This window comes from Zootoca vivipara, chromosome 7 (assembly GCF_963506605.1).
Source record: "Zootoca vivipara chromosome 7, rZooViv1.1, whole genome shotgun sequence".
Lineage (NCBI taxonomy): Eukaryota > Metazoa > Chordata > Lepidosauria > Squamata > Lacertidae > Zootoca > Zootoca vivipara.
In genome coordinates this window covers 48,978,888-48,997,213 of record NC_083282.1, presented here as the reverse complement: position 1 = coordinate 48,997,213, position 18,326 = coordinate 48,978,888, and the positions used below count along the sequence as shown (strand labels likewise).

At 41.8% G+C, this 18,326-nt stretch overlaps 1 protein-coding gene across 1 annotated transcript; it reads left to right on the top strand.

Annotated features, from left to right (window-relative positions):
• The first annotated feature begins 2,847 nt into the window (after positions 1-2,847).
• Positions 2,848-16,628, top strand: SARS1 (seryl-tRNA synthetase 1). Its single transcript, XM_035123505.2, has 11 exons — positions 2,848-3,114; positions 4,683-4,753; positions 6,181-6,261; positions 9,739-9,897; positions 11,073-11,216; positions 11,469-11,624; positions 12,213-12,434; positions 13,207-13,336; positions 13,721-13,878; positions 15,235-15,364; positions 15,935-16,628. The coding sequence occupies exons 1-11, from the start codon at positions 2,979-2,981 to the stop codon at positions 16,090-16,092; spliced, it is 1,545 nt and encodes a 514-aa protein (XP_034979396.1). The 5' UTR covers positions 2,848-2,978; the 3' UTR covers positions 16,093-16,628.
• The last annotated feature ends 1,698 nt before the right edge of the window (positions 16,629-18,326 follow it).

Here is an 18,326-nt window from a genome sequence, read left to right as displayed (position 1 = left end):
AGTGCTATTCAGGGACTACAATGATACCTTTCTTACATGGATGACAATGATTTTTTGCAACTCTGTATGTTACAGAATTGATTGGATTATATTTATATAACTGTGTTTTTTCAGCTTTGTGACGATAAACTGCAGGTTAACTTGCTCTGTATGCAAAATGGGCTGGGTTCCTTTTATATATCATTTTAATAGAATTTAATAGTTTCTAGAGGCAAGAATTGCATGTACATTTTTTGGGTTTAAAAACATTAACACTTCTGAACTCGTCTGATCTCTCTCTTGCTTGGAGTGATATAAGGGAGATGAAGTAGAGGTGCAGAACTCTCACTATTGCATCATTTATAACAATTAAACAGCATAAAAATTAAATAGGGTCTGCTTTACATCAAGATGAATTAACCATCTAGCTCAATTTTAATGAGTCCGCTATTTATTTCAATGGGTCGACTACTGTGTATCTATGGCTGTGCTAACTGGCAGCATGTTGTGGAATCTTCTTTTTTCCCTGGCCCATCTATGTGAGATTGTGTTTAACGGAAAATACTATGGTTTGAAGCTGGGACACTATTTTTATAAACCACATGCTCTGCCACTGTGTTATGGTCCCACCAAAAGATGCATCTATACTGCCAGTCCTTAAATGCCTCCTTTCTCTGTATTGTTAGTTCTGTTGGTCTCACAGAATAAGAAACATTTAAGTGAAACAAACAAACACAAAAAAGCATGGGGCATGAATTTGCTTAACCATTCCTTTTACCAGTGTGCTGTCTATTAGTATGCACCTTAAAGCTGAAGGGTCTTGAAATCTTCTCCTTTTATACTATTATGAATTTGGTCATAGTAATAGGCACTCTGGCAGAACACACAAAAGCAACCTCAGGCCTCTTCTCATTGAAACCCACTCTGAACCTACAACTTGGTTTTATTAGAAACATGGGAAGCTGTGTTGTACCCAGTCTGGCCAATGTTCAACTGAGTTCAGTACTGTCTACATGGATTGGCAGTGAGCTCAACCACTACCCAAAGGAAGTCTTCTGCAGCCCTATTGAAGATACCAAGGATTGATATCTCTTCCCCTTTACATGCTAAACATATGTTCCACTACTGAGCTACATCCCTTCTGCTGGTGGTGTATAAATATGGCAACTAACATTTACCAGTAACCCACTGGTTTGGTTTATTATGTATGCTATACTCAACATCATACTTGGAAATAGCTTTAAAGGTAGGTCTTCTATTTATACAAGTGGAACAAGACCATGCAATAGCTAATGGTTTTAGATATGGAAGAGAATTGTTTTATTGTGCACATTCTTATCCAATAAAACAGTCAGGTCCTCGAGATAAAAAAAAGGACCAAGAGCATTTAGCTTAAATGCTAGAACTGCTTTTTTAAATTAATGTTTGCCTGTGGCTTGTAGAACCATTAGGCTTCATAAAAGCCTGCTTTTTCAATGCTGTTGTGATTGTGGGTGTTGTGCATGCATGCTACCATTTTACCTTAAAAAAAAATTAAATACATGTAGCACTTCTTGCTTTAGCAACAACCAAAGCTGCAAGTTGTACACATTCAAAACAGCTGCAAGGCATCAATTGTAGCATCTTGAGACATGTCCTAAACGGGGAGGTAACAACCTGATGACTTTGGGCCCTTTTGGAAGGAAGGGTAGGATCATTGAGCTCCATGAGATTGCAGTAAACCTAGTAATGCTGTCCCTGAAACAGGGAGTGCAAGTATTATTAAAACAACTGTTGTCCATCTAGGCCAGCTATGTGCTGGAAAGCATAGGATCAGATTATTGTTCTTTATTTCATAGAATTGTAGAGTTGGAAGGGATCCTAAGGGTTATCTACTCGAATCCCCTCCAATGCAGGATCATACCCGACAAATGGCCACCCAACATCTCCTTAAAAACCTCAAAGGAAGGGTAGTTTTCCCTTGTGTGTTGGAGACTGTCTTTGTAACAGCTGTATTTACCAATAGGGTAAATACATGGGTGGTGCTGTGGTCTAAACCAGTGGTTCCCAATTGAAGCGAATTACGTACTGATGACTCCTTATTTTTCAAAAGCCAAGTTATGGGCCCCCTACTTTCGAAAATTTTTATAACTATGGTAGTTACCTGTGTAAAGCAATTTTTTTGAATAAAACATGGGGCAGCCCCTAATAAGCAAATAATTTTAGGTATTAAAAAAAACAAAAAGGTCATAAAATTTGTGATCTTACTACAAATTGCCTATCCCCAGACAATGGGTAAAACTTGTCTCTTGCTCCACTACAACTGAATAATGGAAGTGTCCCTAACTTGCAAGTGTTCTATATGCAGAAGGTTTTTTATATAAGAGTATTCATACATGTAAGGAATGCTTACTTGTAAGGAAGGCCCCGCTCGCTGACTCACAGTGCTCAAACCAGCCAAGTCCTCACTGGGCTCTTATCTTCAGCGTTAGCAATTGCTGCCCACCCTAGAGCTCTCCTTTTCTCTCTTTCTCTTCTGCGCTGTACGCTAGTCCATAGCTGCCAAGTTATCCCTTTTTTTAAGGGATTTTCCCTTATGCTGAATAGGCTTCCTCGCGAGAAAAGGGAAAACTTGGCAGCTATGCGCGCTAGTCTTGCTTTGTAACCCTGACGAGCCCTCACTCAGCACGGAAGCCTGGCCGGACCATCCCAGCTCCGCTTTGCAGAGCACCCGCAGCCCGCCTGAGCAAGCGCCACGCTCAGCGCGTGCCCTCCCAAAACTGCTCTAAGCACCCAACGCCCGCCCTGCGCGAGGCTCCTCCTTTACGTCGGAATGTTCTGCGCACGCGCAGCGCCATTCCCACGCCCCTCCGCGTTCGCAGTGCGCACGCGTGGCCTCGCCGGGCTCTCCTGTCGCTTTCCGCCTGACGGGCTTGCTGGCTGCCGAGCGTCTTCCTCCTCTGTCCTGAGCCGGCGCCGCTCCCTCGCCTTTCGGCTTAGAGTCGCTGCCCTCCGGCGCCATGGTGCTCGACCTGGACCTCTTCCGCGCCGACAAAGGCGGCGACCCCGAGCTTGTGCGGGAAACGCAGCGGAAGCGCTTCAAGGACCCGGAGCTGGTGGACGCGCTGGTGGCCGCCGACGGGGCCTGGCGGAGATGTACGTGGGGCGGTGGGGGGGTGTAGGGGGGGTGTCAGATAAGGTGTAGGGGTGTCGTTAGGAAAGAGGAAGAAGAGAAAGAGCGACGCCCCAGCAGTCAGCCTAAGGGGGCCTTTGCGACCCCGACACGTGTCTCCCCATCCTCACGTTTCTTCCTTGAACCTCTTTCACGCTGCCTCTTTCAGGAGCCGCGTTTTATTTCTAGGCCCCGGTCGAAGGGCAGGTTTGGAGTGGCTCTTTTGAGACATCGGGGGAAGTCATCCCTTCATAGGGCTTCAGGGCGCTCCCATCTGTCTTCTGGGCAAACGCCCCCCAAAAAGTGTAGGGTGTTGTTGTTTTAATTGTATTTCCCAGTTAGGGTTTTCCTCTCCTCTTCGCCGTCTTCTCTGGCGTTTCACAGCTGCATTGCCCTTTAAATGGACGGGCTTGCGATTTGGCAGGACGCTGTTCAGGCATTGGTGCTGCCTAGTCTGATGCAATCCTGCTGTAACCAGCATCATAGAAAGTGACTCTGGCACTCTACCGGTATCTAGAGCTCATATCAGCCGCAGCACTGCTTCATTTTCAGTGGGCATGTTTCTTTGCCAACGATTTTGATAACTTGTGTTAAATGCCTTTTACATTGTGCTTTACATTGTGACAAAGTGTTGGTAATATTGCCTGCGGTGAAAGATGTGCTTTATTCCCTCTAACCAGAAAATGAGTGGGAGGAAATGGAATGGGTCACTTCAGGTGCCTGAGACAACTGCTACTCGTTTAGAATCGGATGGAGGTTCACCATATGATCCTATGCCCCATACCATCTCTCCTAATCTTCATTTTCAATATCTCCAGTATGCGAGTAGTGAAGAGTCTATAAAATGATATAGAATTCAAATTGTAATACAATAAAATACAAGATAAAATAAATAAAAGAAGTCATCAAAATAGAATTAAAAGTTATACAGCATCTAGCAGAGTGTGTTTCAGTTGCTGTAATGAGCAGAAAAATCATTTGCCAAGACCTTTAGCAGTTTTCAAGTAAAGCATTGCCATAAAGTACAGCGTTGCCTGCTGTCTGTATATGGAAATCCTGCAAGTAGGATGAGCAATACTTTGAAATATATATATCCAGCAACAATAACAACTAAAATTAAAATGAGATATTCAATTTAAGCTAATCTTCATTTTACTTTACCATGCAAAAATCATAATGAGTGTTCAGAATCAGAAGCTGCTTCCTTTGGTAGTGTGGGAGTGTTCAGTATTTGCAGGCCTCTGAATTGCAACTTCTTGCTGAAATTAAAAAGAATATACTGTACTGAGAAAAAGTATATGCCATCACTTCCCATAATACTTTACAATCTACTGTCCTTTCTTAGAGGTTGTCTGGGTATTGTAACTTTTGCGCAGTACAGTATCATGCATAATATAAGATAAAATCTTCAGTTTAACAGAATGAATGTATTTTAATCTGTGCTACACCCATAGTAGTAGCAGCAGCCAGATAGTTCAATAGACTTTTGTGTAGAAACTTATCCTTTCAATGTAGATGCCTCTTAGCATTTTTTCAAATGTTTTCCTTCCAGGCAGATTCCGTGCAGACAATCTGAACAAACTGAAGAACCTTTGCAGCAAAACTATAGGCGAGAAAATGAAGGTGCGATTTATTGGAATCACAGCTTCTGATTAGTTATCAAAAACACTATGATGTATGCCATTTTGTTTTGTGATTAACTGTGCTAGAAAAGATGTAGAGTTCAATAAGTGGCATGAAAAACACCATTAGGGAAATAAATGGCTTGACAGATTGGGAGCTGCCCAGAAGAAAAGTGGTATTTCTGAGAGGATGATGATTGTGGCAGTATGCTCAACTATACTATTAATTTTAATATTACAGAACACTAAAACACAAAGAAGCTGTCAAGCTGAATTGAGCCCACTATCATCTTAGGATCACAGTCTGATTTCTTCCCACCAAGCAATGAGATAGAATTGCTTAGAACTGGGTGAGGGGAAAGCGAGTTTTATTTATTTACTGGACTTTCAAACAGCCTTTCATACACAGAATCTGAGGGGAGTGTACAAAATATATATAAATACAGTACAATAAAATGACAAACCTACGGGCCCCTCAGTAGCAGTTGTAAAATACAGATACTAAGACTTTAATCCTTGCAGCTAAATCCCTGAGAAAAGAATTGCATTTTAAGTAAAGAGTGGGATAACATTGCCTCTTATGAGAGGGAGTTCCACAAATGGGCATGTAATGATAGTGAGGGCCCACACGTGTTGGCAGGATCAGGAGACAGGCCTTCTCTTTTACTTATGAAGTGGATTTAGTATCTCCAAATTATTAATTTAACACTTCTGAAAGAGTACTTTGTCATTATTTCCAATTGATACTGTGTTGAAAAAATAAAGGGTGATACCAGATTTGTTTGTTTACGGCAGGGGTGGTACCCTCTTCTGCCCAAAGGCTGCATTACCTTTTGACCATGCCTGCAAGGTCATCATGGCCAAAGTAAAAGTGGGTGTGGCTAAAATGGACATGTACACCACCATCCTTGCACAGGCATGCAGGACACACATACACTACACACAGAGACCAATAACACCCATTGGAAAACTTTATTTCCCCCCAGCCCTTCCTTTCCCCAGTTTTACTCCTCAGGCTTGCAGGGCTTTACAATGGAAATGATGGCATCAGAGGCTGCTTCTACACAAAGTCCTCTGCACTGCCCTGAAGAGCAGATTGTAATATTCCACCTGTCCAGAGCACTCTGGTGGTGGCAAAAATGGAATTGTGTATATGAAGGGGGGCTTCCTTCATATGAAGGGGGGGGCTTCCCTTAGTTAGTCATGACCATGTGGAACTTTGAAGGGGTCATTCTGTCCTCAGCCACATTAGAGCACTCCAGGAATTGCTGAGAGAGAACATGGCGATGATATGTATGATGGATCTTTACAAGGAAATGGAAACGAGTGATCTAGGCAGGTTGTCCTTCAAGCTGCATTTGTAGAATTTTTTGTTCTATTGCTTTTTATTTGCCAATTGATTGCTTTTTTGTATTTCTACATATATAGAAAAAAGAGCCAGTAGGAAATGATGATCACATCCCAGAAAATGCACAAAATATCGATGAACTTACAGCAGACATCTTAGCAGTAAGTTATTTTCAACTAGTTTCCTACTTGACTATTCACTGGTTTACAGTGTATTGTATTTGTGAAATATACTCTGGTGTTTGCTTTTCCCCTAACACATTTCACTTGTGCGGCTTCAGATTGGGTGAGGAGTGTGTGTGAACAAGAAAATATGTTAATTGCATTCTGATTCTGATTGTATTCTGTATTAATTTTTTCAGTTACCCACTGTTCTCTAATGTTGGAGCTGTAGTAATTCTCTCCCTATGCAGGTTAGCTAGTGGTTTTTAAAGTGTGTTTTTTCACCTCTCTTATACCCTGAGCTGAAATACAATTTTGTGAGGAGGGGTGGATCTATAATTTCCCCCTCACTCTGCTAATTCATCCTTTTCTCATGGGCAAGAGAACCGTGAGGCTTGCCTGTTGTCCACTGCTCAGTCAAGCAGCTATGGATGCTGAGGTTTAGGAAGCTCCTCATCTCCCCTTCCTGCTGTAGAACAGAGGGGAGTGGTATAGCTGGTTCAGCTCTGCATGGACCAATTGCCTTGGCAGCACTGGAGCCAAACTATTCCCAGCATTCTTCCAATTCTTGGAGCTAAGGGAGGGGTGGATTTGCTGCATAACTGCTGGGATGATCCCCACATGTCAACCTGGGAAGAAAACTCTGGTCACTATACTTGCCAACAGCGACGGCTAATTTACCCTAGCATAGTGAATGAAAATGTAGGAGAAGAATAAGGACCAAACTAGATAAGATGTCAGGAGATCTGCAGTCACGTCTCCTGCTGCATTTTTTAGATCAAAGGTGTCTGTGGAAGGAATTGGATTGTGGAAACAATGCTAAAGGAAATTGTTTAACCATTTCCCTCTGCACCCTTTCCTAACTAAATTCTCACTTTCCTCTCCAAAGCTCATATTTGTCCCAGGATGGAAAGTATATAGGTTCCCTGTATGAGTGTATGCACATATACCAGAACCTTTGAATCTGTAGGAAAAAAGATAAAGATTTTTGGTTTTATTAATTGGCCTTGAAAAGTTTGTATTAATAGCTATATTGAAGAATAATAAATTGTTTATTCAGGACAGTTGTTTGCAATTGGAGTTTAAGGAGAAGTATTGTGTCTTCCTTATATTGTCTAGGATTTGGCCCATTAAGGTTTTATTATGTATCAGAATGTTTGTATATATTACAATTACATTGTAATAAATAAGTCTATAATAAAAAATGAGGATTTTTGGAACATATTTATTACTTAACTTTGTTTCTGACTTATTGAGGACTGAATCTGTTGTGTATACTATACTCCTGCTTCCATATATAGCCAGACACATTTTGTTGAACTGTTAACCTGTATTCAGTACAGTTGTTATGCTGGTGGTCCTGAGAAACCTCAAATTAACTCTAAAATTACATTGGGAAGATTTTAGATTATATTCGACTGTCATATGAAAAGCACTCTTAAGGTGTGAGCACTGAACTAAAAACAGTAAGTCCTCTTAAGCTACTGGAACAATTTATAGTGGGGTGACTTTGGGCCACCACTATCTCACAGTATAACCTACTTCATAGGGTTGTTTTGAATATAAAATGGTGAAGGAGAAACATGTACACCACCTGGAGGTCCTTAGAGAAAAGCTGGCTATAAGTGTAACAATATATATTTTTTTAAAGGGTGTGTGTTTACTATCAAGCAATAGATCATCACAAAGATTTCATACTTGCTATTGTCCCAGCAGCAGCTGCTTCTCTAGGTGTAGAATAAGCCAATGCAGATATTCAATAGGAAGCACAGCTTGTACTGTCTGTGCAGTTGTAGTAAAAAAATGAATAAGAAAGTAAGCCTCCTCCTTTGCACAATCATTTGTCCAGGCACCAGCTGCTGGGCATACATCTTCTGCCATTTTGATAACTCCACAAGTCACAGAATTTCTCCCTCACACTGCAGCCTTGTAGCTGCTACTACAAATCCTATAAAAGCTGTATATCTGAGCAGTTAATTTACCATCTGTTGTATGTTCAGCTCTACTATACTGTGATAGCGGACCTCTGCCCTAGAACTTGCTTCCTCATTTTATTCCTTTCAGTGACATGCCAAAGTATTTTATACCTCTGGTTTTTTATAGGGTTGTTATTTTGGATTGTTGTTTTTCTGCTGATATTTGTTGGTTATGTTATTTTAATTATTGCTTCATTTTGCATTTGACTAGTAAGCCACCCTGACAATAGGAATAAAATGTGTTGGCAGAGGATTTTAATAAGTAAACAATTTGCCATGCTTCTTGTTGCATTACTCATTTTGTCATAAAAGCAAAAAAATGGTGAAGAAGATAGGTAGAGAGCTTCGTATGCCAATTGGCACCTTTTGTTAGCAAGCACACTCTGAAGTGAGAAAGATCCTATATATACTAATAGTAAACATGCTTTCTGAGTGTAGGTATTTACGCAGCCAAAACAGCATTGTCCATGCACAAGAGATAAGCATCAGCAGGCTTTGGAAAACACCAAGGTTTCCAGATGTCCCAAAAAGTGAGGACGGGGCGTAAGGGGAGGAACCCCAGAGCATCCCAATGAGCTTGTTTAGTGGGCACAAAATGCTGACAGTTAGCAGGGTGATGGTGGAATGGAGTACCTTGGAAAAGGACACCGCTGGCTTGCTGTGGTCCTGAACAGATACCCTCCACTGTATGGTATTTTATTGGGGAGCCCAATCTTCTGTTACGATAATAAAAACTGAGCAGTAGCACAAAGCATTCTTGCATGGGATACTGTGCTGACATGAGTTTTGGATCAGAACATCATCCACCAACCATTGTCTTGTCCTTTGGCCCCCAATTTGTGCCACTCTAAGACTTATATAGGAGCGGGATGCGGGTGGCGCTGTGGGTTAAACCACTGAGCCTAGGGCTTGCCGATCAGAAGGTCGGCGGTTCGAATCCCCATCGCGGGGTGAGCTCCCGTTGCTCGGTCCCTGCTCCTGCCAACCTAGCAGTTCGAAAGCATGTCAAAGTGCAAGTAGATAAATAGCTACCGCTCCGGCGGGAAGGTAAATGCCGTTTCCGTGCACTGTTCTGGTTCTCCAGAAGCGGCTTAGTCGTGCTGACCACATGACCCGGAAGCTGTACGCCGGCTCCCTCGGCCAGTAAAGCGAGATGAGCACCGCAACCCCAGAGTCATCCGCAACTGGACCTAATGATCAGGGGTCCCTTTACCTTTAAGACTTATATGTATGTAATGCATAATGCAAAGCTAGTCCTTGATGAGGTTTTCCATGTGTGAGCCAAAGATCTTATCTGAGCTTCTGTTGGTAGTAAACTAGGTATTGCCTTTACCCTGAGTCCCATAGAACCAATTTTGGTTTTTGGTGATGCTAGACCAGCGGCTGAAATGTGAAACTGAAGTTGATAGAATAATGGTTTCCAAAAAATGGATGTGTCTATTTTCACAAGATATTATTCTTTTCTTATATTTCTTATATTAGGCCCACTTTTGTGTTTCAGGGTCTTCAAGTAAGCCAAATAAAGAAAGTTCGTCTTCTAATTGATGAAGCAATACTGAACTGTGATGAAGAGCGCTTGAAGCTAGAGGCAGAGCGGTTTGAAAACCTTAGAGAAATTGGAAATCTCCTTCATCCCTCTGTGCCAATCAGTAATGATGAGGTAGGAGCAAATTCCACACTTTTATATAAATGTGCATGAGAGACAGTGTGTGGTTTGGTTGTCACAGCCTTATGCATCACTATTAACTGTTCTGCTGGTAGGGTGGGGAGACAGCAAGCTGAAGGTATAAAGTCCTGAGGGTGTGAGACAGTACATCCTAAGTGAGGAGGTTGAGAAGTGTATGCAATTTGTATTCTAAAACAGTGTTCCCCATAGAAAAGAAAGTCACAAATTGGGGGGGGGGGAATCGCAAATAAGCACAAAACCCTGATATCTTGTTTAGGAAATGTATGGGAAACAGACTTAGGCTGGAATTCAACATCATGGTATTACAAATGTCGCATCTGTGCAAGCATATCAACCTGCCAGGTGGAACAGTCTCCCCTCCCTCATGTGCTATTCTGGCGGTTCTCCTGACACCCATCCACCCCCCTGAGCCAATTCCAGGGGGTGCAGGTCTCATGCAACAGGAAGGCCCATTGTGCAAGTGAAAGTCCCTGCATTAGGCTTCCACTAACAGGCCCCCTTAGGTGAATCCTACCCATGATGTGTGGCTTGGAATCAACCATTTGTCCAACAAGACCATTTTTCGTTTAATAATACTATTAAGTGGGTCTGATACAATACCGGGCTGGTTGGATTTTGCATTGGAATAATTGCCTAAGAGTGTTGCTATGGAGACGTCATACTCATTCCAGTTGTTGGCAAGTAGTAGTTTTGAAAGCACTTAAGAGAGTTGCCGGGTGCTTCTGTGACAGCCCTGCAGGAGACTAAAAGCATAGCTGCCAAGTTATCCCTTTTTTAAAGGGATTTTCCCTTATGCTGAATAGGCTTCCTCGCGAGAAAAGGGAAAACTTGGCAGCTATGTAAAAGACCATCAGATCTATTCCTTGCTTCCTCTGCCTCTCAGCCCCTTCTCCAGGGCAGAGCAAACCCACACACCACCTTCTCTTCAATCAGCCTATGGGATGCAGATGGCAGCATGCCACAAGTAGAGAGCAAGTGCAGTGCAGGAAGTTTCTGGCAATTGTAAGTGTTACTGTGCAAGCAAATACCAGCCAGGATTGTGCATGTGAACATATACAATTAAATCATGGATGAGATAATTGGCTTGGAATTGATATTGTTTCTGTTGGGATGTTCAAAGTCTTTCTCCCTTTTTATCACATGGGTAGGATGCAGATAACAAAGTGGAGAGGCTATGGGGAGACTGCACAGTGAGGAAGAAGTATTCTCACGTGGACTTGGTTGTCATGGTGGATGGCTATGAGGGAGAAAAGGGAGCCATTGTTGCTGGAAGCAGAGGATACTTTCTAAAGGTGAGAACTTAACTTCTTAATCATTGCTATTTATAGGACTGGGAGAATTGGAATCCCAGAAGAAAACTTACTTATTTTGAAAGTTGTACCTTGCTTTTCAAAGCCAAAACACCACCTTCACAAAGTGGCTTGTTTAATACCTAAGCTGTAGAAGACTGTCAGAATACAACATTCCTGCCAGTGCCATTTCAAAATGTGGGTTCTTGGGAGCAGAATATTCACTTACCTACTTTCTTCTTTGTTGTTCTATAGGGTGCCCTGGTTTTTCTAGAGCAAGCTCTCATCCAGTATGCTCTGCAGACACTGCTTAGCAAAGGTTACACCCCCGTTTATACCCCTTTCTTCATGAGAAAAGAGGTGATGCAGGAAGTGGCCCAGCTAAGTCAGTTTGATGAAGAGCTCTACAAGGTAAGGTGGAAAGGATAAAATTACTGTTTTAGTAGCAAACTATATAAGCTTCTAGAAAAGTTTTGTGTTGCTTCCCTTAATGTGTAATCACATAGTTCCTGGGGCCACGTGGAATTTTACTGCTGGTAAACTTTCAGTCAGATAATTGACTATTTCAATATTTGTCCTTCATTTCAAATTGCTGCACTCTTCTTTAGGAAGCATTTCTACCATCAGCCACAGTCAGTGCTAATAATTTATGAAAATGAAAAAGAATGTTGGGTTGATAGGTTAAAGGTTTTGTTAACATTGTTTCTAATCATCACAGGCATTGTGCCATGTCTTCCCCATTTTCTGATCCACAAGTACTTACTGTTTGTCATTGTGGGTCAGAATGGTTAGTGATGTTTTCATATGAAAGGTAATTAATGTAGCTAAGTTGTAGCTAAGCAACAACTTAGAAAAACAATCATAGAAGAAATTATATGATTCAGTGAACCAGTAATTTAGCCCACAAGGGCTTCCATTGGAATGGTCCACTGAAGCTTTGTCTATGTACATGACATCTTGCTGGACTGGTCTAATGGACTAACAACTTTTACTTCTCAGGTACTTGGCAAAGGCAGTGAGAAGAGCGATGATAACACTATTGATGAGAAATACCTGATTGCTACATCTGAACAGCCAATTGCAGCATTGCACAGGGATGAATGGCTGAAGCCAGAAGACCTGCCCATCAAATACGCTGGGCTGTCTACCTGCTTCCGCCAGGAAGTTGGTTCACATGGCCGTGATACCAGAGGCATTTTCCGTGTGCACCAATTTGAAAAGGTATTGCAGTTGCAAAAGTTATTAATCCAGGGCTGTATTACTCATTTCACAGATGCGACAGTTTCTGTTCACACAACAGAACTTCCCCTTCTTCTCTTCCTCCTCGACCCCCACTCCCCTCCAGATCAGATTTGAGGGTGGGGTGGGCACGTGGGGAAGGAGAAGGAAGCAAAGTTAAGTTGCCTGAAAAGAAGTTGTTCCACTCACATAATAACATAGCTTGAGTGAATTCCCAGATAGTGTGTTTTTTTCAGTGATGTGCTGTTGAAGAAGTTTGCATTGTTGAAATGTATTGGGCAACCGAAATGAAATTGGTGTTCTTCTGTAACAAGACAGTTTATGGTAACTGAAAGTGTTGTTTATATTCAGTAGGAGGCTGATAGCTATTTTTCTCTGTTTCAGTAGTACTTAGAAGCTGGTTTATGTTTGGTAACTGAAAGTTGTGTTTGGTTGCATTAGGCTGTAGAGTTACATTCACCTCCATTTTATGATTGTGTTCAGAAGTTTTATTTCATTGTTTTTTTCTTGGTAAGGCTATCTTTAGTAAAATTTGCAGGGTTTCCCTCCCCCCGACTTTTCATGCTGTCAAAAGCTTGGGAATCTAGCATTGTTCCCAAAGGAACTGATTTTAGGGGTTGATGTTAAGTGACAGAAGACACAGAACAGTATAATTATTATATTCTGGCATTTAAATTCCTTTTCCTGTCTATGAAGGATTGCTGTTTGTTTGTTTGTTTCCTGCTCTGAAGTTTCTGCTTTTGACCCTTTCCAGATTGAGCAATTTGTCTATGCATCACCTCATGATAACAAGTCTTGGGAGATGTTTGATGAGATGATTGCAACTGCTGAAGAGTTCTATCAATCTCTGGGCATACCATACCATATTGTGAATATTGTCTCAGGTATGTATATACCCCCCAAAATAATTAGCAGCCTAATCTATGCTTGGTTTCTCAAAGTCAAATCTTTCAGTGTTCAGTATAGCTTACACCCTAGAAAATGTGCACACAATTGCACCTGACAGCCAGTAATCTCTGGTCGTTTGTATCCGGATTTATTTGCTCTAATTGTAAGACCTGTAGTATCTCAGCATGCAGCCATGTACTCATGCTTATTGTCCAGACTAACACACTCTCTAATTGAGAGAAATTACCTTAGATCTCCTTGTTACTCTTGGTTTCATCCTGTATCTCCAAAACTATGAGTGGGGTGGGAAAGGCACATCTTTCAGTTCCCCTTATTAGAACACTGAATCAGTACCTAAACACCACCTCATGTTGTTACAGGTTCCTTGAATCATGCTGCCAGTAAGAAGCTGGACTTGGAGGCATGGTTCCCAGGTTCAGGAGCTTTCCGTGAACTTGTTTCTTGCTCGAACTGCACTGACTACCAGGCACGTCGGCTGCGGATCCGTTATGGGCAAACCAAGAAGATGATGGACAAAGTAGGCTGCTTTGTATATTTTACATCTACAATTCTCCTGGTGCATCATTTACAACATACTGGTGTTCTAGTTAATAATTATTTGGGTTCTTAAGAAGGTGCTGGTATTACCCACTGTAGCCTTCAGGAAAGCATCTGCCTTTTTTTTTTTTGCTTTAGTCTGATATGTTTTTTCTATTCGCCATCTGAGTTGATTGTCCCAATAGGTTGCAACTTTGAGTCCTTGCTATGGGGACAAGTTGGCAATGATGTTGGCTTTGGAGATCTAGCAAAAATTGGAAATGCCCTGTTAATTTCCATAATTTCCCATAAAGATCCAGGTTTTCTGCCTGTCATTTTTTCTCACTACTTCTTCTGTGATGCTGCCATGGAAGTGACCAGTTTGAGAATGGTCCACTTGCCAGTTGAGACTTACTGACTGCTACCAAGGAGCCCTGGGGTGCGGGTGGTGCTGTCGTCTAAACTACTGAACCTAGGGCTTGTCGATCGGAAGGTCGGTGGTTCGAATCCCCACAATGGGGTGAGCTCCCATTGCTTGGTCCCAGCTTCTGCCAACCTTGCAGTTCGAAAGCACGTCAAAGTGCAAGTAGATAAATAGGTCCCGCTCTGGCGGGAAGGTAAACGGCATTTCGGGGCGCTGCTCTGGTTTCACCAGAAGCTGGCCACATGACCTGTAAAAACTGTGGACAAACGTCGGCTTCCTCGGCCAAGAAAGCAAGATGAGCACCGCAACCCCAGAGTCATTCACGACTAGACTTAACTGTCAGGGGTTCTTTACCTTTACCTTTTTTTTACCAAGGAGCCCAAGGGTTGCTTTCCTGAAAAAAGTAAAATACGCAATCCCTTAAAATTATGAAGAGTGTAGAAATGGAGACCTGAAGAATGAATAATGATTGGGCTTTCCTTTTCTTTTTCCAGTGAAGTCAAACAACCCCTAATAGTTACTTGGTGTTCAGATATTGGACATTAGTAAACAAACCAACATTCATACAAACACATTTAAAGGCAAAGCTCAGATATTTTCATTCTCACAATTATCACAGAAAAGGAGGGTGTTATCTAGTTCAACCAACAGTGCAATCTACCTTGCTGCTTCTAAAATGTTTAGATAAGGAAGTATGTTGCAGAGTGATTGGTTAAGCTAGAAAATGTTAGTTGTATTGTCCCTAAATTGGAACAACTCTTTATTAGACCGAAGGCTCTGCCTTTTCGGATGACTGAGTAACAGAATGACAGATTAGGTTTATTGGAATGGTTATTTTGGAGATGGTATTTATCCTCTTCAAAAACGTGTTTTCTTGCTGCTGCTTTTCCTTGCTGGAGAATACTAAGAACGTGAAATGTTCTGCCCTCAAAGGTGGAGTTTGTGCATATGCTCAATGCCACGATGTGTGCTACAACACGTGCTATATGTGCCATCCTTGAGAATTACCAGGCAGAGGAAGGAATCATTGTGCCAGAGAAATTAAGGGACTTCATGCCGCCAGGTAATAAAAGGAAAATGCTTGTTGCCCTCCCCCTCCCCATAGCCATCCATAATTGTGTATTTTATACCGTCTAATCGTCCTTGTTGTCTGAGCCTAACAACTCTTCTCAACTCATAAAACAATTGTGACAATTTCCTCCTGTCTAGAGTAAAGGGTTATATCGAGTATGACCTGCATTGTTTCTTCTCTTGACACTAATCAGAGAGAATTCATCACAGTTGCTATTTTTACTGACCCATAACATTTCAAAAGTTCTGTCATACTTCTTTTGAGTGCTAGCTTTGTGCCCAAGAGCATCACCACCAGTTTAGGAGCAATATGTAAGAGGCTGCAGGTGGGTCTCTCTGGTCCTTGGCTGGAAAAGGGTGGGTAAGCTCAGATGTGCTGTACCTAACACTTACCTACTTTACTTTGTTCAAGTACATGGGGTAAATTAATCAAGGTGACTTGGTGTGTAAGATTGGTGTGATGTGTGCGAATAGAAGGAGGATTCTTGTTGATACTTCCTTTGCAGAGGTTTGGCCCTGGTGTGTTCACTGTTATCTTGCTCTGCCTTCCTCCTTCTTTTAGGCCTGAAAGAAATGATAAAATTTGTAAAACCGGCTCCTATTGATCAGGAACTTTCCAAGAAGCAGAAGAAACAACATGAAGGAAGCAAAAAGAAATCGGCTGGTGGGGACTGTGCACTGGAAGGAAAGATGCAGAACATGGATGTGAACAGTCCCTAAAAGGGATCTATGTGTTACTTTTTCTGCGATTGCACAGTTTAGTGCATAAAGCTGCAGGGGGTCCTGGATATGAATTCCTGCTTTGTCTCATCCCTCCTGTCACCTGGGCAAGTTACTTTTCCATCTCAGCTTCCACCCTCTGTAGCATGGGAAGATGTTCCTTCCCATGCTGGCTCTGAGGATCCACTGGTGTTTGTTTTCACATTGAATGTGGAAAGCACTAGAGGTGCTGACCAGTACCCCAGAAGTCTGTATGTCTTACATTATGTTAATTATCCATGGAAACAGTTTCTATTCAAACCCCTAGTTGCAAATCCAAGCAGAGGGAACAAACTGCTATATCATGTTTATTTGCTGAAAATCTCTGCTGAGCAGAAGCAACACTGGGATAAAGCAAAGATCAAAAGGGAAAATAAGTATAGGCATGTGGCGTTTTACTGTAAAGACAGTCTTTGCATAGTCATAGGATTTTACCTGATATGGTGGCACTCGGTGAATAAAGCAAGCATTGAAAAAAATGTTCTCAGTTGTATTTTATGACTTCTGTATTTCTTGGATTCCTTTAACAACATTGCTTGTATCTGCTCACATATGAAGCAGACTGTTTTACACAGATGTGTAAGTGGCCATAGTTTGCAGATATGAAATGCGGGTTAATAGAACCCAACTTTTTTTTTATGCTAGTACTGGGCCTATTAGCAGTATGCCTTCAAATACATTTGTGCATGTCCATGTCAGCATAATAACTTGGCCTGTATTACCTCAGTTATCCCATAATTTTCAGGATATTTAATTCATTCAAATTGTAATATTTAATAATATTTGTGGACTTTGCATAGCAAGAAGGAGTCCCTAATCAGATGAAAGATAGAAATTGAGAGTGCATGTCACCAAGATTTAAGCACCCTAGGATGCAATTAATCTGGTCCTAAAGACTTGAACTTTAACATAGATGCGTATTTCCTGGCCAGCTCCTTATCAATCTGGAATTTCAATCCTACCCTCTTAACTGTTCAGGTTGCCTATATGAGATTGCACAAGGTTCCTCTTTGGAGAGAAGACACAAAGATAAATAGGAGTTTAGCAATTAGCTGACCAAACACTAAGCAGTTGTCTGGAGAAGGTAGAATGTCCAGGCATCTTCCATTCATATCAGAGGTGAAGAAACAGCATTTTACAAGCTTCAAACAGCAATTTCCTTGCTGGGAAAATTTCCTGCCATCTCCAAACTTCCATTCCTTTTTGATGTGTCTTTAGGTTGTCTTGACCTATCCACTGATGACCTATCACTGATGACCAACGAAACACTCCTTCCACTCCAGTGCCCTTAAAAAAATCATCAAGGATTCTCTTTCCTTTAATGTAGCTTTTTCAATAACCTGAAAGAAGTTATCAGATCAACAGTAGGAGGGACCCTTTTAAGCTACCTAGGGGAAATTTGGTCCATTAATCCAATTGCATCTACTCTGAGTATCTGAAGAAGTGTGCATGCACACAAAAGCTTATACCCAGAACAAACTTAGTTGGTCTCGTAAGGTGCTACTGGACAGTTTTTAATTCCCCCCCCCCCGACTGCGTCAGACCAACACGGCTACCTACCTGAGCAGAACATATGGAAACAACCCCTGTCTTTGTAGGCAAGAGGCTGCAAAAGGGCTAGAATTTCCCCCTATAAGTAAGTTTGAGAGGCATACTTTTGTCTTACCAGCTGGTGGCAATAGAGACACCATTTCTCCATCATTGGTGCTTTTCCTTTCATACAAAAGGCAAAGGAATCCCTGTTGGTTGATAAGGAGGGGAAATCCAGAGTCAGACAATTACAGTGGTACCTTGGTTTATGAACACAATTGGTTCCGGAAGTCTGTTCATAAACTGAAGCGTTCATAAACTGAAGCGAACTTTTCCATTGAAAGTAATGGAAAGTGGATTAATCCGTTCCAGACAGGGCTGCGGAGTACTCAACCTGAAGCGTACTTAACCCAAGGCATGGGTGTAATTGGTTCCAGAAGTCTGTTCATAAACTGAAGCGAACTTTCCCATTGAAAGTAATGGAAAATGAATTAATCCGTTCCAGATGGGTCCGCGGTGTTCATAAACCGAAAATTCATAAACCGAGGTGTTCATAAATCGAGGTTCCACTGTATATTTATCAGGGCCAACCAATGTGTTACAATATAGCTAGCTCTCCAAGAACTCTATTACACGAGCTGTTAAACTCGTGGAGTGGGAGGGGA